This window comes from Oncorhynchus kisutch, linkage group LG30 (assembly GCF_002021735.2).
Source record: "Oncorhynchus kisutch isolate 150728-3 linkage group LG30, Okis_V2, whole genome shotgun sequence".
NCBI classification, from domain to species: domain Eukaryota; kingdom Metazoa; phylum Chordata; class Actinopteri; order Salmoniformes; family Salmonidae; genus Oncorhynchus; species Oncorhynchus kisutch.
In genome coordinates this window covers 17705526-17731176 of record NC_034203.2, presented here as the reverse complement: position 1 = coordinate 17731176, position 25651 = coordinate 17705526, and the positions used below count along the sequence as shown (strand labels likewise).

The 25651-nt window shown below is 43.1% G+C and overlaps 2 protein-coding genes across 29 annotated transcripts in view; one reads left to right on the top strand and one right to left on the bottom strand.

Annotated features, from left to right (window-relative positions):
- LOC109874979 (zinc finger MYND domain-containing protein 11) overlaps window positions 1–13754 on the top strand; it is a 30211-nt gene extending 16457 nt beyond the window's left edge. For 6 of the 11 annotated variants that reach the window (XM_031810009.1, XM_020467071.2, XM_031810015.1 and 3 more), the window contains 11 exons: window positions 2386–2463; window positions 2882–2974; window positions 3589–3676; window positions 4107–4162; window positions 4295–4372; window positions 4600–4718; window positions 5468–5732; window positions 6053–6160; window positions 6536–6811; window positions 7616–7801; window positions 10762–13754. In XM_031810009.1, coding sequence (XP_031665869.1) covers window positions 2386–2463; window positions 2882–2974; window positions 3589–3676; window positions 4107–4162; window positions 4295–4372; window positions 4600–4718; window positions 5468–5732; window positions 6053–6160; window positions 6536–6811; window positions 7616–7801; window positions 10762–10884 — 1470 coding nt within the window. In that variant the 3' untranslated portion in view covers window positions 10885–13754. Of the gene's footprint in view, window positions 1–2385; window positions 2464–2881; window positions 2975–3588; window positions 3677–4106; window positions 4163–4294; window positions 4373–4599; window positions 4719–5467; window positions 5733–6052; window positions 6161–6535; window positions 6812–7615; window positions 7802–8189; window positions 8265–10761 lie in introns of those variants that run through there. The other 5 variants (XM_031810014.1, XM_031810010.1, XM_031810017.1 and 2 more) reach the window with 3 other exon arrangements.
- A 1772-nt stretch (window positions 13755–15526) lies between these two features.
- LOC109874612 (disco-interacting protein 2 homolog C) overlaps window positions 15527–25651 on the bottom strand; it is a 250244-nt gene continuing 240119 nt past the window's right edge. For 13 of the 18 annotated variants that reach the window (XM_031809774.1, XM_031809775.1, XM_031809773.1 and 10 more), the window contains 6 exons: window positions 23061–23122; window positions 21585–21642; window positions 21028–21102; window positions 20102–20276; window positions 19861–19984; window positions 17836–19342 (listed from right to left, as the gene is read on the bottom strand). In XM_031809774.1, the coding sequence (XP_031665634.1) occupies window positions 19090–19342; window positions 19861–19984; window positions 20102–20276; window positions 21028–21102; window positions 21585–21642; window positions 23061–23122 (747 nt within the window). In that variant the 3' untranslated portion in view covers window positions 17836–19089. Of the gene's footprint in view, window positions 19343–19860; window positions 19985–20101; window positions 20277–21027; window positions 21103–21584; window positions 21643–23060; window positions 23123–25651 lie in introns of all 18 variants that reach the window. The other 5 variants (XM_031809772.1, XM_031809777.1, XM_031809790.1 and 2 more) reach the window with 3 other exon arrangements.

Sequence of the window (25651 nt, the reverse complement as noted above, 5' to 3'; positions counted from 1 at the left end):
GTGCATAAAATCCCCTCAGCGCTCACAACAACCAACCTCTGACAAAAGTCCCTCTACTTCTATTTGAGGTTAAAATGCTGAACCAGACACCTTATCGATAACAACAGCTCATGGTCCTCCTGGAATCAGAAGTTTTCTTTTGACTCAATGGAGGAACGTGGTCAGAGAAATGCTGATGAATGTCTTGCTCGAGCTTAGTGTGCAACTGGTTCACATCTGATGCTCACAGGCAATGTGTATTGGAAGAGATTTCTGAATGTTCTTCGCCCAGCATACACCCCTCCAACCAGACATGCTTTATCTACTCATTTGCTGGATGCAGAGTTCAACAGAGTTCAAGTGAAGGTCAAGGAAATCATAAAGAAAGCAGACTGTATTTGCAATCATCTCTGATGGGTGGTCGAAAGTTTGTGGGCAAGGAATAATTAACTACATCATCTCCACCCCTCAACCAGTATTCTACAAGAGCACAGCAGACACAAGGGACAACAGACACACCAGTCTCTACATTGCAGATGAGCTGAAGGCAGTCATCAATAACCTTGGACCACAGAAGGTATTTGCACTGGTGACCGACAATGCTGCGAACATGAAGGCTGCTTGGTCTAAAGATGAGGAGTCCTACCCTCACAGCACACCCATTGGCTGTGCTGCTAATGCATTGACTCTGCTCCTCAAGGACATCATGGCACTGAAAACAATGGTTACACTCTACAAGAGAGCCAAGGAAATGGTTAGGTACGTGAAGGGTCATCAAATTATAGCAGCAATCTACCTCACCAAGCAAAGTGAGAAGAATAAGAGCACCACCACATTGAAGCTGCCCAGCAACACCCATTGGGGTGGTGGTGTCATCATGTTTGACAGTCTCCTGGAGGGGGAGGAGCCTCTCCAAGAAATGGCCATTTCACAGTCTGCCGATATGGACAGCCCCATCAAGAGGATCCTCCTAAATTATGTATTTTGGAAGAGAGTGGTAAGCAGCCTGACACTCCTGAAACCAATAGCCATTGAGGGAGATAATGCCATCCTGTCTGATGTTCAGACTCTTCCTGCAGATGTAACAGAAGCAATCTGTACTGCCCTGCCCACTTCACTGTTGCGCCAAGCAGAGGAAACTGCAGTTCTGAAATACATCAAAATGCGTGAAGACTTCTGCCTGAAGCCCATACACGCCGCAGCGTACATGTTGGACCCCAAGTATGCTGGCAAGACCATCCTGTCTGTCCAGAGATCAACAAGGCCTATGGTGTCATCACAACCGTGTCTCAGCATCCTTGGCCTGGATGAGGGCAAGGTTCTTGGGAGTCTGTACACTTCCAAGCAAGGGCTTTGGGGTGGACATGCAATATGGAAGTCGTGCCAACATATCTCATCAGCCACCTGGTGGAAGGGACTTTGTGGACCTGAGGCTCTTTCCCCCGTTGCCTCCATCATCCTCCAAATCCCACCAACATCAGTCGCCTCAGAGCGCAACTAGTCCTTGTTTGGAAACACACACACCAATGCACGCAACAGGCTGACCAATACAAGGGTTTAAAAGTTGGTGGCCATCCGGGCAAATTCCCTGGCTTTTTGAGCCTGACAACAAGCCATCCTCAACAAGGTTGGAAAGTGACAGTGAAGACGAGGCCTCAGAGTCTGATGTTCAAGACGTGGACATTGAGGAGGTCCAGGGAGAAGACATGGAAGCCTGAGAAGAAGACAACTAATACTTTAGTTTCTCGACTATCCTTTTACAGATGTATGTTGAAAACGGTTTGGGAGATGCGATGGATCATTGGGGATCATTCAATATTCCCTTTCTTTTGTTTTTTGGTGAAATCATCCCATGTGAAGAGTCAACTCATTTAATTAAAGTTCAATTCATAAAAAATTATTATTATTTTTTTCTATTGGAAGGATTGAATCATTTGCAATTATGTCTACTTAAAAGGTGAAAGGTTTGTTTGTCTCTATATGCTATGGTAAATATATCCAATGCAAAAAAAATCTACATTTAAATGGTATTAATATTAATTTGCATGTATTTCCATTAATTCCCATATATTCCTGTTAATTCCCACGGAAAATTTCCACCTGAATATTCCCCAAAATGTGCAAACCTAGTTCGAATACCTGAGCCGACAAGGGGGAAAATCTGTCTGTGCCCTGGAGCAAAGCACTTAACCCTAGTTTTCTCCAGTGGTGCCGTTCTACTATGGCTGAACCTGTAAAACAACACATTTAACTGAACCTATCCGGTGTATGTGACAAAATAACATATTATATACTCAGGTAGCTCTCATCAGTTCCAATTTACTGCTAGCTACACGTGGTTTGAATAGAGAGCTGGATGGGTTACAGAGTCATTCTCTCTTTCTCTCTCTCTCTCTCTCTCTCTAGGGTAGTAAAAAGAAGAACCTGAACAAGCAGGAGATGTGCAGATACCTGCGTTTTATCATTCAGCGCATGAAAGAGAGGGTGAGTGTTGCAGTTAGTTTTATGTTCAGGGTAGGGATGCAGGACCAGGCTGTGGCACTGATTGCATCCCAAATGGCGCCCTATTCCCTATATAGTGCACTACTTTTGACCAGTCCTCCTATAGGGCTCCAAGGGTGCCATTTGGAATGCTACACTGTATTGAATCAGAGCTCTGCCATGTTTTACTCCACTTTAAATCAAGGCCAGTAAAATGTCCCACCACAATGGCTAGGGTTAATCCCAGCTCCCCTCCTCCTTTTCGCCCATCAAATCAAATGTATTTATATAGCCCTTCGTACATCAGCTGATATCTCAAAGTGCTGTACAGAAACCCAGCCTAAAACCCCAAACAGCAAGCAATGCAGGTGTAGAAGCACGGCATCCCATAAATCATATTATTTCTCTCCTGGCACTGTAGGCTGTGGACCTGAACAAGAAAGGCAAAGACACTCAACACCCGATGTACAGAAGGCTCATCCATACCACGCTGGACGTCTCCAACATTCAGGAGGTAACTCCCCGCAATACACTGCTGAACACAGGATTTCACTTTTTTTCTGTTCCAAATGGCACCCTATTTCTTATCTATAGGGAATAGGGTGCTATTTGGGACTTAGTCCATGTTGTTTGGTGAGGGTCTGTGTAAGGGCAAGTCAGATGTAGCCCCAGTATAAAGCTGTGATTGTGTAGCTGAGGCTTTCAGATTGCCTCTCGTCACAGCGAGGGCGTCAGTGAGGTCTCCTCTGCACCGTGATCACTGGTAGTTCCCGCCAGCCAAGCCCTGCCTGCCAAATTGGCTGGGAAACAGCACAGCGCTCCCCGCCACTGTCTCAGGGTAGTATTCATTAGTGCACACTGTAGCAAAACGTTCAGCTTAGTCCCTCCCTGTTCCAGTCGGTTTTCTTCTGTTTGGTGCTGAATAGGCCTCTGGATAGGCTGGAAAACAGCACAGCGCCTCCCTGGTTTGAGTCTCGGTCTCTGGGTCTGTGGTGCACTGCCCTCCTCTGGTCTCTTATGGTACTGCAACTGCACCACACAACCCCCCTCTCTGCTGCCCTACCCAGTGTGAATGAATAGTCCTCTTTGTGTTCTCTCTGTCAATGTATCGCTGTCTATGTGTTGCAGAACCTAACCGAGGGGAAATACAAGAGCTTCGACGAGTTCAAGGCAGATGCCCAGCTGATCGTGCACAACACCGCCATCTTGTTTGGAGGTGGGGGTGGTGTGTGTGTCGTTCTCAACCATGCTGTTATTATGGGTTGCGTCCTAAATGGCATCCTATTCCCTTTATACTGCACTACGTTTGACCAAAGACCGTAGAGCTCTGGTCTACAGTCGTGCACTATATAGGGAATAAGGTTACATGTGGGAAACATCTGTGAAGAGCAGGTTTTGCTGTCAGATTTCCTTCCTACTATTATTAATTGCAGCTTAGAAAATAAGACCGTATAGTTGTGGCAGATATGTAATTTGAAGGAAGCACGAAGTCTGAACTGTTATTGATTTGTCTTCCAAAAAATTAGGAGGATCATGTCTCTATGTAGTTACAATGCATTTGTGGTGGCATGTTCAATGGAACAAAATCCTTACAATGTACTTCAATGTTATTTTCCCAACGTTAACGAAACCTGTTCTTGTTGCAGTTCATAGTGACCAGGCTGAAATAGCACGGTTGCTCTACAGTGACACATGCCATGAGGTAAACTATTTATTCCCCCCTTTTCTGAACTAAATGTGACAGATTTGTATTGTGGTTGTGTTGTGAGTGGCAGGGCAGGGCAGCTGTTCTGTGTCTCTTCATCATTCGCTCCACGTCTCGCTCTCTCTCCAGCTGAACGAGTTGATGCTGTGTAAGAACTGCTTCTTCCTGTCCAACGCTCGGCCTGACAACTGGTTCTGCTACCCCTGTGTGAGTATCAAGCGGTCTTGCCGTCAATGCTCCTGGGGCGTTGATTGTTGAAATGATCAAGATATCAACTCAATGTAATATTGGCCGTAATGTTAGGGCTATGTCTGAAACGTTATTGCCCCAATAGAATTGCCATAAGGGGACAAATAAAGTTGAATTAATTGTATGTGTGTATTATCTGGTGTCGTTTGCCCTGTGCTGATCTGGGGTTGTGCTTGTTGTTGCAGACTCCTAATCATGAGGTTGTGTGGGCTAAGATGAAGGGCTTTGGCTACTGGCCGGCCAAGGTCCTGCAGAGAGAGGACAATCAGGTGGACGTCCGCTTCTTTGGCCACCAGCACCAGAGGTCAGCCATCACACGGATACAGAGGCTGCGTCCCAAGTGGCACTGTATTCCCTATGTAGCTAACTACTTTCAACCAAAATGTTCATCAAAAGGAGTGCACTAAGGTGCTAGAACTCATCCACCACCAGAGGTCAGCCATCACACTCGTGCTGATAGACAGGGCATAGTTATCGTGCCGCTACTTATGCAACAGCCTTATCACTAGGACATGAGTCTCTGGATCTGAGGGCCAACTGTATTGACACGCAGAGCGGAGGATATATCATAGTGGATCATTTTAAACTTTCGAACACCCAGAATTTCTTGTCTGTACTCTATCATTTCTAGGCTGACTACTCAAATGGAATTCTTCTGCTCCTCTGTCTGATACTGTCGTCGCTGAAGTTGTTTTGTGGTGACGAGGGGGGGGGGTGTTGTACCAAACAAAGTCAGAGTATCAAAGCTAGTGACGAATTTCCAAACCTCCACTTTACCCACGTGTGTTCTGGCTCTGGCCCAACTCATCGGTTTCTGTACCAATCAGACGGCCCTGAATGTGTTCACATTCGGTGAAGGGTCGGGAGGTACTCAGATCCAGACTCTGCGGAGAAGAAACTAATGTCCGTGGGCATGGCGTAGCGTTTGGCCAGAGCAAGGCATCTTGCTATCCATGCAATATAATTTCCCCTGGCTATGGAGCTTTGAGAGATTCCCTGGCTGCTCTGACGGTTGTCCCTCTTCCTCTTCCTCCCCCTCCTCCTTGTCCCCAGAGCGTGGATCCCTGCAGACAACATCCAGGACATCAAGGTGTCAGTGCAGCAGCTGCAGGTGAAGCGCAGCGCGAGCTGGAAGAAGGCCTGTGATGAGCTAGAGCTGTCCCAATGCTTTCAGAGGGAGGGCCGCTTCTGGAAAACCAAGGCGGTGGAGAGGCTGGAGGAGAGGAGAGGAGACGGAGAAGAGAGGCTGACAGTGAGGCCGGAGGAGGCAGAGTACTCAATCTCCTCCACCAGCAACAACAACGATCAGGTCAAACATGTGCGTATGCTTGCACTAGCCTCACACACACACTCTCACATACATACATACATAGGTATTTTTTATTTGCATGTTGAAAATAAGCTCACTAAAAGCTGCTCTGGTGTGTTTTTAGTAGCTAATTTAATATTACAGGTCCTGTAATAAATTAGGAGGAATTTCAATGATTTGAGAATGTGAGGGTCAACACAAACACCATCTGTATTGTTATGGCTCAGGCTCGAATGGTTGCCGTGGTAACGGAAATGCTTATCCAACAGAGGTGTTAGACATCTCTGATACTGCGCTACTGTAATCCAATATGTTGTGTTTCTCCCCAGCAGAAAGCAGACAGACAGGCAGACCGAGACCATCAGCCAGACAGGCAGGAGCCTAAAGCAAAGAAGAGCCGTCGCAGTCAAGCTCCTGAGCCCAAAGAGGAAGCCACTGTAAGTATCCCAACACTACTGTTGTACGGTCACCTTAGCCAGTGTGTTACCATGGTATGTGTCTGTGTGTTTCATTTGAAGTGTTTTAGGGCTTGATTTAATCTGTGTCGCATATAGCGCGCTTGACATTTAAAGGTAATTTCCGATTTGCCATACACAGCGTTTACCGTGAGTGCAGTTTCCGCATTGACTTTAAAGTTCAATCGCACTAAACTTCGGCGATATGGATTGAATCAAGTACTTAGTGTTTGTGTGAGGGGTGGGGGTTCTGTGTGTGTGTGTGGATAGGGAGATGTATGCGTGTGTCTGTTTCTATGTTTGTTTGCTTGTTTCTCTCTCCATCTCTAACGCCATCTCTGACCTGTCTTCCCCCAGGACCCGGAGCCTGAGATGGAGGCTGTGAGCAGCAGCCAGGAGATCCCCGTGACGACGCCCCACCAGCCAGAGAAGCTGTCTGTCTCCACGCAGACCAAGAAGGCCTCAGCCACCTCGCCACGCAGCCTACACCGCAGCACCCAGACCACCTCTGACGGAGCCTGCCAGAACATGTGCCACGAGAAGTACACCAAGATCTTCAATGATGTCAAGGACATGATGAAGGCTGACAACAAGAGGGAGACGGAGCGCATGGTTCGAGAGGCGCTGGAGAAGGTGAGGGACTGGGGGATTGAGACTGAGGGGTTCGAGAGGCCCTGGAGAAGGTGAGGGACTGGGAGATTGAGACTGAGGGGGTTCGAGAGGCCCTGGAGAAGGTGAGGGACTGGGGGATTGAGACTGAGGGGGTTCGAGAGGCCCTGGAGAAGGTGAGGGACTGGGGGATTGAGACTGAGGGGGTTCGAGAGGCCCTGGAGAAGGTGAGGGACTGGGGGATTGAGACTGAGGGGGTTCGAGAGGCCCTGGAGAAGGTGAGGGACTGGGGGATTGAGACTGAGGGGGTTTGAGAGGCCCTGGAGAAGGTGAGGGACTGGGGGATTGAGACTGAGGGGGTTCGAGAGGCCCTGGAGAAGGTGAGGGACTGGGGGATTGAGTCTGGGGGGGTTCGAGAGGCCCTGGAGAAGGTGAGGGACTGGGGGATTGAGACTGAGAGGTGCGAGAGGTCCTGGAGAAGGTGAGGGACTGGGGGATTGAGACTGAGGGGTCCGAGAGGCCCTGGAGAAGGTGAGGGACTGGGGGATTGAGACTGACGGGGTGCGAGAGGTCCTGGTGAAGGTGAGGGACTGGGGGGGTCCGAGAGGCCCTGGAGAAGGTGAGGGACTGGGGATTTAGACTGAGGGGGTCTGAGAGGCCCTGGAGAAGGTGAGGGACTGGGGGATTTAGACTGAGTAGGGCATAGAACAGTAGGACACTGAGAAAAGCTTTTATTGAATTATTCTTAAAGAAAAGGTAACACGCTAACACACAAGTATACCACAGGTATCAAAGTTGAGGCTCATTTTCTGTGGTGTGTGTCTCCAGCTGCGTTCTGAGATGGAGGACGAGAAGAGGCAGGCGGTGAGCAAGGCAGTGTCGGGGGGCCAGGCTGAGATGGAGAGAAAGTGTAAGACGGTGAAGGAGAAGTGTAAGGAGGAGCTGGTGGAGGAGGTGAAGAAGATGGTGGCCCAGCACAAGCAGCTCATCTCCACCACCAAGAAGAAGCAGTGGGTGAGTGAGAGCCTTCTCTTTCCCTCGTTTTCTCTACCACACACAGCTCAGTCTGTTGAGACCTGAGGGGCTAAATCCCCCAAAATATTTGGACACGCACAGTTCATTCATTGTTTTTTTTATGGATTTGTCCCACACCCCACTACCTACAGTGGTAGCTAAGCACATCTTTGACCTTTTGGGATTTTTAACTCCATAACCAAGAGGCCAATACATAATTAGAGCAGTACTAGACATAGTCAATATAATGTATCAATTGAATATGACAGTGACTTAACAGCAAATTAGTTATTTGTTAAAGTGGTATTCACAAATTACATCACAGTAATGTACGAAAAAATTCAAGCGTAGAGGAGCCATGTCAGTTCTGACTGTGTTTATCCTCCAGTGTTATAACTGTGAGGAGGAAGCCATGTCGGTTCTGACTGTTTATCCTCCAGTGTTATAACTGTGAGGAGGAAGCCATGTCAGTTCTGACTGTGTGTGTGTCCTCCAGTGTTATAACTGTGAGGAGGAAGCCATGTCGGTTCTGACTGTTTATCCTCCAGTGTTATAACTGTGAGGAGGAAGCCATGTCAGTTCTGACTGTGTGTGTGTGTCCTCCAGTGTTATAACTGTGAGGAGGAAGCCATGTCGGTTCTGACTGTGTTTATCCTCCAGTGTTATAACTGTGAAGAGGAAGCCATGTCAGTTCTGACTGTGTGTGTGTGTCCTCCAGTGTTATAACTGTGAGGAGGAAGCCATGTCGGTTCTGACTGTGTGTGTGTGTCCTCCAGTGTTATAACTGTGAGGAGGAAGCCATGTCGGTTCTGACTGTGTTTATCCTCCAGTGTTATAACTGTGAAGAGGAAGCCATGTCAGTTCTGACTGTGTGTGTGTGTCCTCCAGTGTTATAACTGTGAGGAGGAAGCCATGTCGGTTCTGACTGTGTTTATCCTCCAGTGTTATAACTGTGAGGAGGAAGCCATGTCAGTTCTGACTGTGTGTGTCCTCCAGTGTTATAACTGTGAGGAGGAAGCCATGTCAGTTCTGACTGTGTGTGTCCTCCAGTGTTATAACTGTGAGGAGGGAGCCATGCCAGTTCTGACTGTGTGTGTGTCCTCCAGTGTTACAGTGCCTTGCGAAAGTATTCGGCCCCCTTGAACTTTGCAACCTTTTGCCACATTTCAGGCTTCAAACATAAAGATATAAAACTGTATTTTTTTGTGAAGAATCAACAACAAGTGGGACACAATCATGAAGTGGAACGACATTTATTGGATATTTCAAACTGTTTTAACAAATCAAAAACTGAAAAATTGGGCGTGCAAAATTATTCAGCCCCCTTAAGTTAATACTTTGTAGCGCCACATTTTGCTGCGATTACAGCTGTAAGTCGCTTGGGGTATGTCTCTATCAGTTTTGCACATCGAGAGACTGACATTTTTTCCCATTCCTCCTTGCAAAACAGCTCGAGTTCAGTGAGGTTGGATGGAGAGCATTTGTGAACAGCAGTTTTCAGTTCTTTCCACAGATTCTCGATTGGATTCAGGTCTGGACTTTGACTTGGCCATTCTAAAACCTGGATATGTTTATTTTTGAACCGTTCCATTGTAGATTTTGCTTTATGTTTTGGATCATTGTCTTGTTGGAAGACAAATCTCCATCCCAGTCTCAGGTCTTTTGCAGACTCCATCAGGTTTTCTTCCAGAATGGTCCTGTATTTGGCTCCATCCATCTTCCCATCAATTTGAACCATCTTCCCTGTCCCTGCTGAAGAAAAGCAGGCCCAAACCATGATGCTGCCACCACCATGTTTGACAGTGGGGATGGTAGGTTCAGGATGATGAGCTGTGTTGCTTTTACGCCAAACATAACGTTTTGCATTGTTGTCAAAAAGTTCAATTTTGGTTTCATCTGACCAGAGCACCTTCTTCCACATGTTTGGTGTGTCTCCCAGGTGGCTTGTGGCAAACTTTAAACTACACTTTTTATGGATATCTTTAAGAAATGGCTTTCTTCTTGCCACTCTTCCATAAAGGCCAGATTTGTGCAATATACGACTGATTGTTGTCCTATGGACAGAGTCTCCCACCTCAGCTCTAGATCTCTGCAGTTCATCCAGAGTGATCACGGGCCTCTTGGCTGCATCTCTGATCAGTCTTCTCCTTGTATGAGCTGAAAGTTTAGAGGGACGGCCAGGTCTTGGTAGATTTGCAGTGGTCTGATACTCCTTCCATTTCAATATTATCGCTTGCACAGTGCTCCTTGGGATGTTTAAAGCTTGGGAAATCTTTTTGTATCCAAATCCGGCTTTAAACTTCTTCACAACAGTATCTCGGACCTGCCTGGTGTGTTCCTTGTTCTTCATGATGCTCTCTACGCTTTTGACGGACCTCTGAGACTCACAGTGCAGGTGCATTTATACAGAGACTTGATTACACACAGGTGGATTGTATTTATCATCATTAGTCATTTAGGTCAACATTGGATCATTCAGAGATCCTCACTGAACTTCTGGAGAGAGTTTGCTGCACTGAAAGTAAAGGGGCTGAATAATTTTGCACGCCCAATTTTTCAGTTTTTGATTTGTTAAAAAAGTTTAAAATATCCAATAAATGTCGTTCCACTTCATGATTGTGTCCCACTTGTTGTTGATTCTTCACAAAAAAATACAGTGTTATATCTTTATGTTTGAAGCCTGAAATGTGGCAAAAGGTTGCAAAGTTCAAGGGGGCCGAATAGTTTCGCAAGGCACTGTATAACTGTGAGGAGGAAGCCATGCCAGTTCTGACTGTGTGTGTGTCCTCCAGTGTTATAACTGTGAGGAGGAAGCCATGTCAGTTCTGACTGTGTGTGTGTCCTCCAGTGTTATAACTGTGAGGAGGAAGCCATGTCAGTTTTGACTGTGTGTGTGTCCTCCAGTGTTAAAACTGTGAGGAGGAAGCCATGTCAGTTCTGACTGTGTGTTTATCCTCCAGTGTTATAACTGTGAGGAGGAAGCCATGTACCACTGCTGCTGGAACACCTCCTACTGCTCCATCAAGTGTCAACAGGAGCACTGGCACGCCGACCACAAACGCACCTGCCGCAGGAAGAGATGAACAACAACCCCCCCCCCATTGGCTCTCCCCTGATGTAACTTACCCAACCACGCCCCTACCTGACTTCCTGAACACTTTCTGGACCGAATATATGCGGGAAAAAATAGCTATTTTCATTTTATTTCAGTACTTTATTTAATATACCAAGTGTATCGATTTTAAAAATATATATATTATCAAGAGCATGGCTCGAATGATTGTTTTTTATTTTTATGAAGTGCTAATTTGACCTATGTTGCAGAATGTGTTATTTAAGTGTCTAGTAACAGATGAACATTAACTGAAAACATTTTATTACCTGCATTTTTTTCACTTTTCATACTGTTAATGTTTAACAATGAATATTACAGTCGATCTTTATACCGTAAGTACTATTGCAGCGTTGAATAAGCTCTGCTTTCATACAGAAAATATTTTTTAAAATGCTGAAAATCATGAGAAACAAAATGTAATTGTGAAAAAAGGAAATGATCCATAAAATTTTTGCATGATTTTATCATGAACATATTTTGGTAAATAGCACCTTTTTATTGTTTTTATCCATTTTCAAGTCTCTTAAACATCGTTGGGAACAGGGTTATGAAGTCGGCTATAAAGATGCTGACAAATCTTCCCTTTGTTATTATGCACATTTTGAATATACTGTAATTTTTATGAATTAAAGAAAAAGTTATACATTTCTTGGGAATATATAGCAATCTTTACTGAGCTGGATCTTAGAGAGGTTCCTTCATAATTTGACCGTTTGCACATTTAATTTCATGACCCAAATGCTTTGTAATATTGCCAAAAATGACATTTGTTAAACCGTATCTTAAGAGAAAGTGCGTGCTGTTTTTCCCCCTCTTGTTTATGGTTGGCACCAGTGCCATGGTTATTGATGTTCACTGTAAGTACGGTTTTAGAATGCTCAGTGACTAGTTAGACATTCACTGCTTATGCTGTTGGTGGTCAGTGCCTGTTTTTTCAAAACTATCCTCATATTCTGAGTGAAGAGATGTGCATGTTGATAGTTCCACATTTTTATTACTAGAAAAATAACAGAAGCTTGCAAAGTATCTCAGTTTCCCCATAGACAATGAATACGGATGGACCAATATAAAATATGCAAATATCAACGGTGATCAGGCTTATCTTTTAGTACTTTTTATTTTTTCTTACTGGAGTCTGAATGGTGTGCAATGTTATTATCCTTTGCTTAACTTGTCTTGGATCATTTCTTAAAGGGTAATGTAATTGCCAATTTTATTTAGAACAGAAGTACTAACCAAGAGGCTACTTGGGAAGTCAGCCATTATTGTAAGTCCATGTGACTGTTTCCTTAGTTATGAAGAGCTGACTGAACAGAGGAAAGGTCATCCCCTGCATTCATTTTGCCTAGTTTTGGACACCCGGTTTTCAATGATGGCAACTCTCTCTTCCGTTAGCTCCGACAAAGTGTATCACTTTTCAGAGCTAACACAATTCTTTTGTATTCGTTAGAACACGATGACAAATAATGGCGTAGACTATTTCTTTTCAATCTCTTTTTCTCTTACCCTAACCCATAGTCTGTTTTGTTGTTTTTCAATCAGAGAAGCAGTGTAATGTTTTAGAAGTAATGAACAAACTGCCTGATTTGCCACATGTAATCATGTTCTGTTTAATCCTGATACACTTCCTCAGGAGACTGAACAGAATCATGCATGCCCTGCACGAATGCCACAATCTTTCTCTCCCTGTCTCATGGTGTTAACAAAATCATATTCTGTTTATCATGGTTGCACATGTAAATAAACTGGTTCCTTTACACCATGTCATTCTAATGCGATTAAAGGCAACACACACCGATGGTGCATTCTAATGGAAGTTATTAACAATGCTGAGGTTTGCAAGTAGTTCACCACTGGCACGCTGCAGGCAGTAGTTAACTCATCTGCCCTCTATTAGTAAGGCTAAGAGAGAGGACCAATGTAATTGGGAATCAGATTAAGCTGTTGATATGTTGCCTTGAAAACCAGTAGACCCCTGCAGTTCTTCTTAACTGGTCAACTGTCGATCTATTACTGAGGTGAGTATCACTGTCCAGACCTCAACCACTCGTCTTAACACAAATGTTTGGTCTTCATTGTTTCGGAAAGTGTTGTTGCAATAGGAGTTAAATCAGATCTGATAATTGTATTGGTTTACTGATAGAGGATGTATTTGTCCATCCCTGTATTAATTAGTTATTTCCCTTTGTGGAAATATTTTGATGTCATTCACGTTTTAAAGTATTTCTGGAAACTTGCATGAGTAAGATGTGCATATTATGTTCCTTTTTTCTCTCATTTTAAAAGAGCGTTGTACTTCCTGAAAATGATGCAATATGACAATTTAAATTTTCCCTTCAAATTGCATTCTAGCAAATTCTCACTATTTTCTGTCGAGAAAAGGGTAACGTCTCACACATGACTACATCTAAAAACTCCCCCCCTGTCCATATGTACACTGTTAATCGTGGCTTAAAGGTCGACTTTGGGCACGAAAAATGGTCCGTCTCGTTCTCAATTTTCAAACAGAAATGGGGTGTACTTTGTGGTTAATCGACGTCATTCCAACGTAGCTAGTTCGTTAGTTAAACTTGTCACTAGCCAATAACTTATCCAGTATGTGTTGACGTCATTTCACAGGATTTGTTTTTAGACAGAAGCTGTCGGTAAGACTTGGCATTTCTGAAGCCAAACCACTTTGAACTTGCATTGATCAGTTATACAGTTTTAAAGTGTTTATTTTTGTCCAAGGTCGACCTTTAAAATGTTCTATGCTACTGGCATTTTAACTCTTTAGCTAGCAATATGTATATAAATATATTCTATGTGCTAACATGGAGAATAAATGTATCAAACAGTTCCTGTAGTTGAGTATTCATTTATGTCCATCTGAGGGTATTTTAGGGCTCTATTCAAGCTATCACTGAAGCGTTACAGATTGAGTGGTTAGAAATGTACAGGTAATTTCTGATTGAGCCAACATATTGCTGGGTGTACGGTGAATGCAGTCTTCGCTGACGCGGGAACATTGCCTTTCAATTTCAATAACGCTGAACTTCCATGATATGGATTGAAGTAACTATGGGCCCTGGTCAAAAGTAGTTCACTAAATGAATAAATGGGTGCCATTTGGGTTGAAACCTGAGAAATATCTCAAAGTTTCCAGGGTAAGACAGAAAAATATTTTTCTTGAACTTCAAAGTACTTTTGGATCAGTAAAACAATGTTGCTGCGCAAAAAAAAAAAAATCAAACATACTTTTTCTCATATTGTTGGCCTTACCATAGGCTAGGATTCAATCCCATCAATGGTAGATCCCTGTAAGTGTGCTTGACATTTACAGGTCATTTTCAATTGAACCGACATGCATGTTTACCGTGAAAGCGGAAACATTGCCGAAAAAGGGCAATCTGGTTAAATCCCGGCCCTATTCTTGAAAAAGGCAGGTAGTGTCAACACTAAATTAATGGTTGTGATTATAGGATGTGAAAAACATTACTTCCATATAGCCAACGTTGGGGAAAATGAGAGTTCGCCAAAGACATGAAGATGATTCAAATAAGTCATTTGTTTCGCTTTCACCGCGATGAAAGACTTTGGGCTGGATTCATTCCATATCGAGAAAGATCCTCGTAAAACATTTTAAGGTAATTTCCTATTGAGCCGACATATGCAGCGTTTACCGTGAATGCAGTCACTGCGGACACGAACATCGCCTTTAAATTGAATTCAAACTAACGCAGCCTTTTCTCGCACTTGAATGAACCTACGCAAGCTTGATCAGTTTCCCAAACAGTCTCCTAACACGGAACCCAGACTGGCTGCGCGTGCGTCATCGTGCATAAATATATTTTGTCCCCCTACACCAAACGCGATCACGACACGCAGGTTAATTAAATATCAAAACAAACTCTGAACCAATTACATTAATTTGGGGACAGGTCGAAAAGCATTACGTTTATGGCAATTTAGCTAGAAAATTTGTCCTAGAATATAAACATTGAGTTATTTTACCTGAAATGCACGGAGGTCCTCTACTCAGACAATTAATCCACACATAAAACGATCAACTGAATCATTTCTAGTCATCTCTTTTCCTTCTCTTGATTTTATATTGCGATTGAAGAGTGAATAGATGGGAGAGGCAGGACTTGCAGCTCGATCTGCGTCAGAAATTAGAACTGACTTATTTTTTTAGCACTTGGCAACGCAGACGCTCCTTGGTGTGCATGAGCAGTGTGGGTGCAATAATATAATATATATTTCAAATTTAATTTTGCGATGCGAGCGGTGTAGTCGGCCTGTAACACCCTGACTACACCGCTCGCGCAAATACATTTAGAAATCTATACTCTTCAATTATTGCACCCACACTGCTGACGTGCGCCAACGAACGTCTGCGTTGCCAAGGGCTAAAATAGAAGTCAAGTTCTATTTGTGAAGCAGATCGCGCTGCAAATCCTGCCTCCCATCTCCTCATGCCTCTCCCATCTCCTCACTCCCACATTGCTTTTAAAAGCTGCGATATAATAAAATTCCGGCTTTAATTGTATTTGTTTTCAGCCACCAACAGTATTTACATTCAACCATGCAAACTCGCTCACAAGTGAGTTCTAGATTTCCAATCCAGCGGTTTTCTTCATACCGAAAAAAGTTTTATTTGAAGATAATGTTCCCAAACATGTAGATACAGTAGGCCTAAGACTTTCTTCTGGAAATAAATTAACTGAATAACCACTAAAAGCAAACATGTAAACCTATTCCCAAAATTAGGACTTCATTACAAAAAGATGTCAAAATCCCAAATATAAGGAGCCCATTTAAATCTGTCAAAATATACTACATGAATTAGAAAGACTATTGTGCTACTTCCATTAAATGCTCCAATGTGCAAACACTGAAATAGTCATTCTTGTAACTTATACCATGACATTGTTGAATACTTGTTTCTGATTGGCTTGAAGGGCATTCTAGAGCGTGCATTATTTCCCTATTATGCATGGTATTATTCAATGGCTGTAGTTCATTACATGTTCTATGTTTGATCTGCTTTTAAAAGCAAAAGTTGAATTTAAAACATTTCCCATTGTTAAATTGATTTTCATAACAGCAAGCTAGGACTGATGGTTTGTTAGCTAACAAGCAAGTATGTTTGTTTGGTTACTACTAACTTGCTAGCTACTTCAGTGGATGTTGAAACATTTGTACCTGCAAATGAACACATTTTTGCAGCGGTATAAAAAGGGCTAATCAACATGAGGCTCTGCATTCTCTGGAAAATAATGCAACGCCGCTAGCACATTGTGCTCATCGTTCACTATTTTCCATAACGCATAGCCCCTCGATTATCCCTTACATATTTCACTACACGCAAACAAATATATGCATGTATGAAAGTTGCCATAGTTGATGGATTTTGTAATACATTTTGAAAACCGTAATACATATCTTCAGATTAGATTTTCATATGGGTAGACCTGTGTAAACCTTTTCACAATAGGAATGGCTCAGATCTATACCTCTTTAATGAAAGCCACCAAATATCAGCAGTGTACCAGATGAATTTGCAACAAGTAGATTTACAGCACTGCGACAAGTATAGGATGGGACAATTATCATTTTTCAATGAACAGCTATGAAACAGTTTAAACGTGTCTCAACCGAGGGCTATGAGCTTAGCACACAGTCATCTGTTACTTTGTAAATCTCTAGAAACGGTTCACTGTAATGTTTGTGAGTAGAATGCATTGCCTCTGTTGAGATAAGCCTTTCAAAATAAAATAAGTGGCAAAACATTAAATAGTTCAGATGTGCACAGACTGCGCTGTTGAGGCTGGCTGACTCAGTATTTGTTATCTCGCATCAATCATTCTTGGTTAAATATCTTTTTAAAGTCGTAATAGAGCAAACTGATTGATGGCTTTGATTCATTATACATTACACTACCATAGAAGATATGGAAAACTTGCCATGTAATGTGTGTATGAACAAAATTAACAAAACCCCAAATCTCATATGTAACATATCAAATATGCTTGGACATATGATAGAATTACATTGAGATGCAACCTCTGAAACAACAGGTAGGTAGCCTAGCAGTTAAGAGCGTTGGGCCCATAACCAAAAGGTCGCTGGTTTGAATCCCCAGCCGACCAGTTAACATCTGTCAATGTGCCCTTTAGCAGGGCACTTAACCCTAATGGCTCTGCTAAAATTTAAACACTGTGTACTGCTGCAATAAACAAACATTTTATAGTCAAAATCATTGAAATATTTATTTAATTGAAAGACTTATGCCAACTCAGTTCAGACATTTTTTTATATATAAAAAAAAAAAATCAGGATCATTCTTGCCAATAAAAAGAATGCTGTGTAGATACTAGAAAGTGCTTTTAAAGATTCTAATGTGTTGAACTAAAACATTCTTAGCCATGAACTTTACCGTCAAATCATGTATGGTTTCACTAAGGTTTAAGGTTTCACTCTCCCCAAAACTGCTCTTCCACCTTATGATAGTTGCCTCAAGATTTATTCCTCTAAAGGGTTTCCGTAAAAGTGTTGTCTTGTACTTTTTCCCCTCTGACATCAACATAGGAGCCCTGATTGGTCTCTCAATGTAAAAATATTAAGGACTAAACATTTTATTAAATTCTGGTGAAGCTCTCCAACCTGTTGTTTCAGAAACAAGTGTTTGACAAGCCAGCACAAAGACATACTCATCATCACTCCCGCCGGAGGCGTTTGTACCATCATCCTTCTCACAGACATTTCTCAAAAAGTGCTTTTGATCTTTTCAGAGCTGTTCTTTGTCTTTGAAATGCAGTACTTCTCAACTTGCATGATGTCTGAGAGCTGAAGATGTTGCATTGTTTGAAGGACATAAAGGGGATGACTATAAGGATTCAGACTGTCCTCTCAATAACTGCACACATTTTCCTTGGTGAATCCTAGGTCTTTTTAATTAATATAGATCTATATTTGATATACTTGATGTGATACTAGTATTCACTCAAGATAATACAATGCTTTGTTTTTATATTAGCAAATATTCAAGATTAAAACATTCTTGAATGTCCTCTCTCATATACTTCTAAAGTGAACAAAATAAATTAAAATCAGTTTTTGTACATACTTACATGATATGAAATAACATAGTGTTTTCCTTCAATTGAAGTATAATGATATTGAACATGACAACTGAGTAAAAGGCTGCTGTAGTTGAAATAATCACACTGGTTTCTCACTGGTTTCCCTTGTAGTTGGGACAGTTGTCACAGAAAAATAAAATGTTATATTGAACATGACAACTGAGTAAAAGGCTGCTGTAGTTGAAATAATCACACTGGTTTCTCACTGGTTTCCCTTGTAGTTGGGACAGTTGTCACAGAAAAATAAAATGTTATATTGAACATGACAACTGAGTAAAAGGCTGCTGTAGTTGAAATAATCACACTGGTTTCTCACTGGTTTCCCTTGTAGTTGGGACAGTTGTCACAGAAAAATGAAATGTTATATTGAACATGACAACTGAGTAAAAGGCTGCTGTAGTTGAAATAATCACACTGGTTTCTCACTGGTTTCCCTTGTAGTTGGGACAGTTGTCACAGAAAAATAAAATGTTAGCACAGAACTAAAAACGTAATTGTAACAACAAAAAAACAAAAACAATATATTGTACCTCATATTGTAAAGTTCAAGCACAAAATGGATATGTCCTGTATCAAAACATATCTATATTTGTAATGACTGATATAAAAAAAGGTCAACATAAAATACCATTTGCCACAGCTTGTAAATATTCTTAAAAAATACCCTAACCTCTTAGAGGGCAGATAAAAAAAGCGAGCGACTTCAGCAATACGTAACATGAAAATATATACACACTTAAAGCAATGAACCAAAAAAGCTCAAATCTAATAAACTAGACTGGCACTCTCCCATCATCGACACACAGAGCTCCTTCCATTCCAATCTTTCACTACACTAACCAGTCTCCTGTTCCTGACAATTCTAGGCGTTTTTGTTTTGAACTAGCGACAACGTCCCACAAACTAGGCGAGCGCCTGAGTCCAGGACTCGAGTCCTCTCCCCCTTCTCAGAGACCAGAGGTCCTGTTGCATTGCAGTATGTACATAAAGCTCGGCCCGTCGGTTCAAGGCCTTGTCTATGGTCTAGTAGGTCTCCAGCTGCCAGGCTACATGTTATAGGCCACGTAGATGGGGTCCAGCTGGTCGGCCAGGAAGCCGTCCCGGAGGTGCATCCTCTGCTTCTCCCCCCGGGAGTTGATGGGGATGACCCCGATGTCCACCACCACCACCACCCCCACGATCAGGTAGTGTTCCTCCAGAACCACGTTGGTCACCAGGGGCACCAGGTCCAGGGCCTCCTGCTCCGACCCATCCAGCTCCACCACCACCACCAGGAGGTTGGTCCACGTGAACACCGCACTGCAAGGGAGAGACAGACAGGTAGTCAGGTTCAGTCAGTTTAAACAACATGAGCTACTGGTCTGAGCCATCCAGCTCCAACACCAGGAGGTTGATACATGTGAACACTGCAACAACAAACCGTATAAGTAGGTACTGTGCATGTTGTAAGTTAGCTACTCACTCTGGCATTTCAACAAACAGTAAGTTAATCTAGGGCATTTCAACTAGTCACCATTAACAACTTGTAATTGAACATAATCAGCTTGATATTTGAACAGAAAATAACTTTGTAAAATGCCCCTACTGCATGTGTTTGTCCTGATTTGATATATACAATAGGCTGATCAGATCCTTCTATACATCTGACCTGTATATAGTTAACTAAACTTTTTCTGCATCGTACTGGCCGCCTACTTGCCTTCTCTCTTGGATAAAATGTCCCGAAAACGTTGAGCTACACCAGAACCACAAATCCCCAAGCTACTGTATTTTATCGGGATGCTTATCATGTAGCCTTATGAAGTTACAGTCATCACCATTCTGTGATGCTCTTATGCGTCCTGATAACGGAGGTCTCGATGTCGATGGGGTGGTACCTCATTCCCCTCAGCTCCATGGCCTCATCCAACGCTCCCACCACGTACAGGGCATCGTGTCGCTCTGCACACACACACACACACAAACATAATAACAAACTGCTGCTACTGGATGTGAAGCTCACCTGTGAAAGTATGCATGATAAGTACATTTGGAAAATGAAGGGAACACGTAGCTTACCCCCGCTGGCATCAGTCAGTTCGGTCCTCCTGAGGAAGCCCAGGTATCCGGTGCGGGCCCAGATTGTCTGTGTGTCTCCAAAGCTCAGACGGGAGGTAAAGTGGTCTGACTGCAGGGCCTCGTCTCCATACACTGTGAAGTAGCCGCTGGCATTGTGTCCACTGCACACCCAGATCTGTGGGCAGGACAGCAATTCAATGTTTTAATTCATGCTTTTTAAGTGAGATCCTCTGGGGATCCAATCCATGTCTAGTTGTATGATTGTTTACCCAAATTAATTCAGAACAACTCAGCCCTTAAACTTACAGGACCGCTGGACGTATCACTAATAGCAAACATGTTATAGTGGATCTGTGTCCAGACCAATCCAGTGACAGATGTGTACTTTTAGACCAATTACATAACACTTACTGATCTTAGAACATTACACTGGATATCTAAGATATTAATGGTGTGCTCCTTAAAGTGAGCCCACCATCAACAACATCTGTGAACATGGTGTGTTTCTATGTTTTGTAGTAAAACAGAGAAGAAGACAGTATTCCCAATGACATCATCGGTGTGTATCCTGTGATGTGAACCAATGGCATTGCCTACTAATTGGTTGATGAGGTCATTGGTTAAACCATCTTCCGCTATATATTTTACTACAAAACATAGAAACGCCCCATTTTCACAGATGTTGATGTTGGGGTGGTGTTGGAATATGAAGTTAAAATTGTGAAATTTCCCTTTAACATCAAGTGAGACTGAGGTTATGTGGGCTGACTCTTGAAGTACACAGAGAGAGACTATTGTAGTTTAGTCTAATGAGAGAGTGAATATCTAATGAGCTATGACACTTAAGTACAGAGAGAGACTATTGTAGCCCAATTTATTGTAGCTTGTATTGTGTTTAATGAGTGAGTGATTATGTCTCAACCAACCTCTCCAAGATGCGAGTCTCCCAGCGGTCCCTTGGTCTCCGGGTTAGCGATGATAATTCGAACCCCAGGTAGAATCTGATGGCATTAAGGAAGAGACGATTAGTGCTTTCATCTCTCCACTCCTCTCTCCTTTCAGAGAGGCTATTTATGTAACTGATTTACTGGGTTGAGGCACAGTGAAGTGGCCCGACTCCCTCTCTCTCCCAAAAGGGCGCCATTTAGTAAGCGACCACAAACTGTGTAACAGGATTTAATGTTGCGACGGAAAGAAAAAGCCTCATTGTTGTGTGGTACAGACTGATCCGGATCTCCTGGCTGGTCCATGTGAAACAGAGCAGAGCGCTGCCACAGCCGGGGCACAATTAACTCTCACCTACACTTCCTCAATTATGGGGATGGGTTGCTGTGGAAACGAACTCCTCGACTAGACGAATCACAGCACAGCATAAATACTACAGTTTAATCTCAGTGATTAAAAATACTTCAGAGTCTACCCTATGTCTATGTAAATGACAACCGTTCGTTTGTTCATTCACCAAGTCAGGAAAGGGACTCACTTTTCCAGATTCCATGAGTGGTAAACTGTGTGGAGAACCTCTCTCTACCAGACGAACCCTGTGAGGGAGGGAGGAAGTGAAGAGTTACTGGGCCTATGAGGCAACACTGTTCCTGCGTCCCAAATGGCACCCTATTCCCTATATAGTGCACTACTTCTGACCAGAGCCCTGTGGTAATAGGGAGCCATTTGAGACACACCCTGTGAGTCAGCGTGTCATCTGGCTAGTCGTCCTCATCGAGCACTTCATCATCAAGACTAAAGGATACTGGAGAGTAATAGATTATTCTGAAACCTTTCATTTCACATTTCATCCAATGCAGCAGTTTATACAAGCCCTTTTAGTCTACAAATTATACTTTACTTTCAACACAAACACAATAGCTACATCCCAGGGAGGAGGACAGTGGTGGAGACAAAAACGACTGTCTATAATCACAGTGTGTATGTGAATAGCAGCAGCTATATTTGTGAGCGGTGAGGCCCAATGTGCAGCATGCTGTGGCCCTGCTAGTACACTGTGTCTCAGACTCCATCGGCATTCAAATGGCAACCTATTTCCTATATAGTGCACTTCTTTTGACCAGAGCCCTATGGACGCTTGTCAAAAGTAGTACACTATAAAGGGAATTAGGGTGCCATTTGGGATGTACCTTAGTCCAGAGCAGCTACAGGCTGGGTCCTATTGATGTGTTGACTGGGTGTGGGAGAGGGACGTAGACCCACTGTTCTGACCCCGGGCCGTCTTAAAGACCCGTTTGTAATCTTAATGTCAGACTTTGCGAACACAGCTAGAGGCTCCATAGCCAGTTATATCGGACTATTTTAGTGTCACAGGGAATGCATCTGGCTCCAACTTTTATGCGGTGGAACTATTCCACTGTAAATGGACACTGCAGAGGTAATGACTCCTGAACAGCTAATCAAATGGCTACCCAGACTATTTGCATTGTCCCCCCCCCCTCTTCTACACTGCTGCTACTCAGTCATAATCTATGCATAGTCCCTTCAATAACTCTACCTACATGTACATATTACCTCAATTCCCTGCACATTGACTCTGAACCGGTACCCCCTGTATAGAGCCCCGCTATTGTTATTTACTGCTGGGTCTTTTTCTTTTTTTAATAGGCGTTTTCATGAAACTACATTGTTGGTTTTAAGGGCTTGTAAGTAAGCATTTCATGGTAAGGTCTACACTAGTTGTATTTGGCACGTGTGCCAAATACAATTTGATTTGAGTCTTCAATGTCATGCGAGCATGGTCCAAGATATAGTTTTGGTTGTGAGCAACATTCTGTTGGCATAGATGTCATACCTCTGATTCTGAAGACCCCCCTGTGTGTCACTCACTGACATAGAATAAACAGTACAACAGAAAATGCACCACTTGGTGAACTATATAGCTCATTTATCCAATCATTTATTCATCTCAACAAATGCTCAAGAGGATGTTCTGATAGGAGCATGCCCTTACCTGTCGTGCCTCAGCGCTCTCATGTCCACATACACAGTGGTTGGGTCTGGTCCTGAAGTTCCCTGCAGAATGACAACATGCCAGGGTTAGTGTCCGAGCTAGGATGTCTGCTGCCTTACAGAACCATGAACACAGCGCTGTCTAGATGCTACTAGCATGTTAGTGCTTAACAGAATGCCTACAGATCACACTGGTTGTGAATGGCAGCTTTGCGACAAGTCCAACCAACAATACTAATCCTAATGGGTTACTAACTATAACATTCAGACATACCATGGTTGTGGAAGAGGAGAATAAGAAAAGGTTGATGTCAATAAAAACCAAAAAGAACCGAACAGGGCCCGTATCCACAAAGCACCGACAGTTTGAGGTACCGCAAAGGAAAATGTGGGATAACGCTCACTGACAGGGTTGCAAATGATAACCAATCGCAACGAAGCGATCAATCGTTGCGATTGGTTATCATTTGCAACCCTGTCAGTGAGCGTTATCCCACATTTTCCTTTGCGGCTGAAAGCAATGGTCAAACGTTTACTAGAAATGAACTCCCACAATAAAATCGGGGATGGGACTGTAGATCGGTCTCCATCAGTACGTTCATTCGTACTTTAGTCACACGTGATCTCTCAGACAGCACTGGGACGGTTTTGACTAAACTTGTGTTAATGATGCGTCATTCGTGGCGGATGACGAGTTGCTTTGTTTTAGCATGACACGACCACTTTGCCTACTGTTCATTTTTACTTGCCGATAAATAGCAGAAAGACATTTCAAAAGTTATCATTTTCACCGAGCACAATCAAACATAGGCCCTAGCTTTCAATCGCCCAATTTATAGGCATGCCCAATTCAGGCATCTTTTTTTAAACGTGATATTGCTCTCAAGGATAACTTGAAATAACATGATATAGGTTAATTGATGAAATAATCCACACAAAACAAATGAGATTATTTATTAGCCTAGTCGTTAGAAGTAATTAGGCATATCATGTGAAATCATTGTCAAAAGCTTATGAGGCTACTGTTGCATTTAGGTCTAGATTATTTATAGGTTGATCAGAAATATAAATAAAAAAATGTCTTTCAACAACTCCAAATCAATTGCCTGCAATGGAACAGGAACCACTGAATCTTTGCCCTTTTCTACTATGTATTTTCTATTATCATGACACCTGCTGGTAACTCCTAACTGGTTAGGACACCTCATGAGGTCTTCGAAATATCTGTTGACTAAGCTTCATGCTTGGCTTTATTTTGACCCATAGTAGTAGTAAAATATGTCTAGCCTCAGCACTTACGACCAATTTTGTGGATACGGCCCCAGAGTAGAAGGAAAAGGAAAAACGTGACCACAAAAAAAAGGTGCACCTAAAAACTGTTCTGAGATCAGATCCAGTCTGATCCACCTCATGCAAACACAGAAAGAAGCCACGAAACCAAAAAACATTTTGTTTTTTTAAAGAGGAGAGGGAGAACAGAACACAACCAGATGGAAGGAGAGAGAGGAGGTAGACATGGTGATATAGTGCATCATGTCTGAACGAGCAAACACAATCTGTATCTGTCCCTTCAATAGATGGTTTTGAAAGCTGACAGTTCAGTAGAGAGGCTTGACTGGCCAGACACGAGAGTCAAAGCCACACAGACAGAACAACACAATCCCAACATACATTACATTGAACACAGAGGCACCAAGTTGAACAGTAGTGTGCGTGTCTGATAGAAAATACTATCCAGTAGGTTAGTGAACAACCAAAAAACCCATATGAATAAAGAGGAGAAACCAGCCAACAAAGAAATAGAGAGAGCACAGAGCAGCTTCCCCTCCCCAGACTTCCTCAGCCTAGCTCTGGTCCAGGGTGTTACATGCAGCTTGCTGATGTGGCGCTTTCCTCAACGCCCTGGACTAGAGCCATCCCCGGCCCTCCCCAGGTAGATTGCAGTGCACCCGTGACTCAGCAGCATGTTTTAATAGCATGGCTAAGGCTTTGGCAGAGGAAGCAGCAGAGCAGCATCTACCACCAGAGAGAAAGACAGCCATAGAGCTACACATGCTAGATCCTGACTCATTCCAGCCATTATCAGCCAGCTATAGAGCTGCACATGCTAGACTGACTCAGACCAGCCATAGAGCTACACATGCTAGATCCTGACTCAGTCCTGAGTACACGCAGACCAGAACACAAGGTACCGTCAAACAGGACACACTATACAGTCTTACAGCAGTATCGCAATAGTACGGTATTACAGTAATGATCTACAGTCACTCAAACATCGAGCAGGCCTACACTATGACAATACTACTACTACTGCAAATACTGCAGTCCCACTGCACTAAACTAGAATTGTTCAGATCGGGAATGTGCTTTAGTTCACGGAGGCTAATTTGGACTAGGCTATTAACACTCTAATATAGTACTATACAAGTGACATGATGGTATTGTACTCTCACTGCACTTCTGTCTCTCTGGGTCTCAGAAGGAAAGCAGTCTCGGTGAGCTGTGGCAGTATCTATCTCAAGGCAAACTGGAAGCTGTCACTGATATGATATGACCACACTTGACAAGTTGGCCCAGCACAGGTTAACGTTT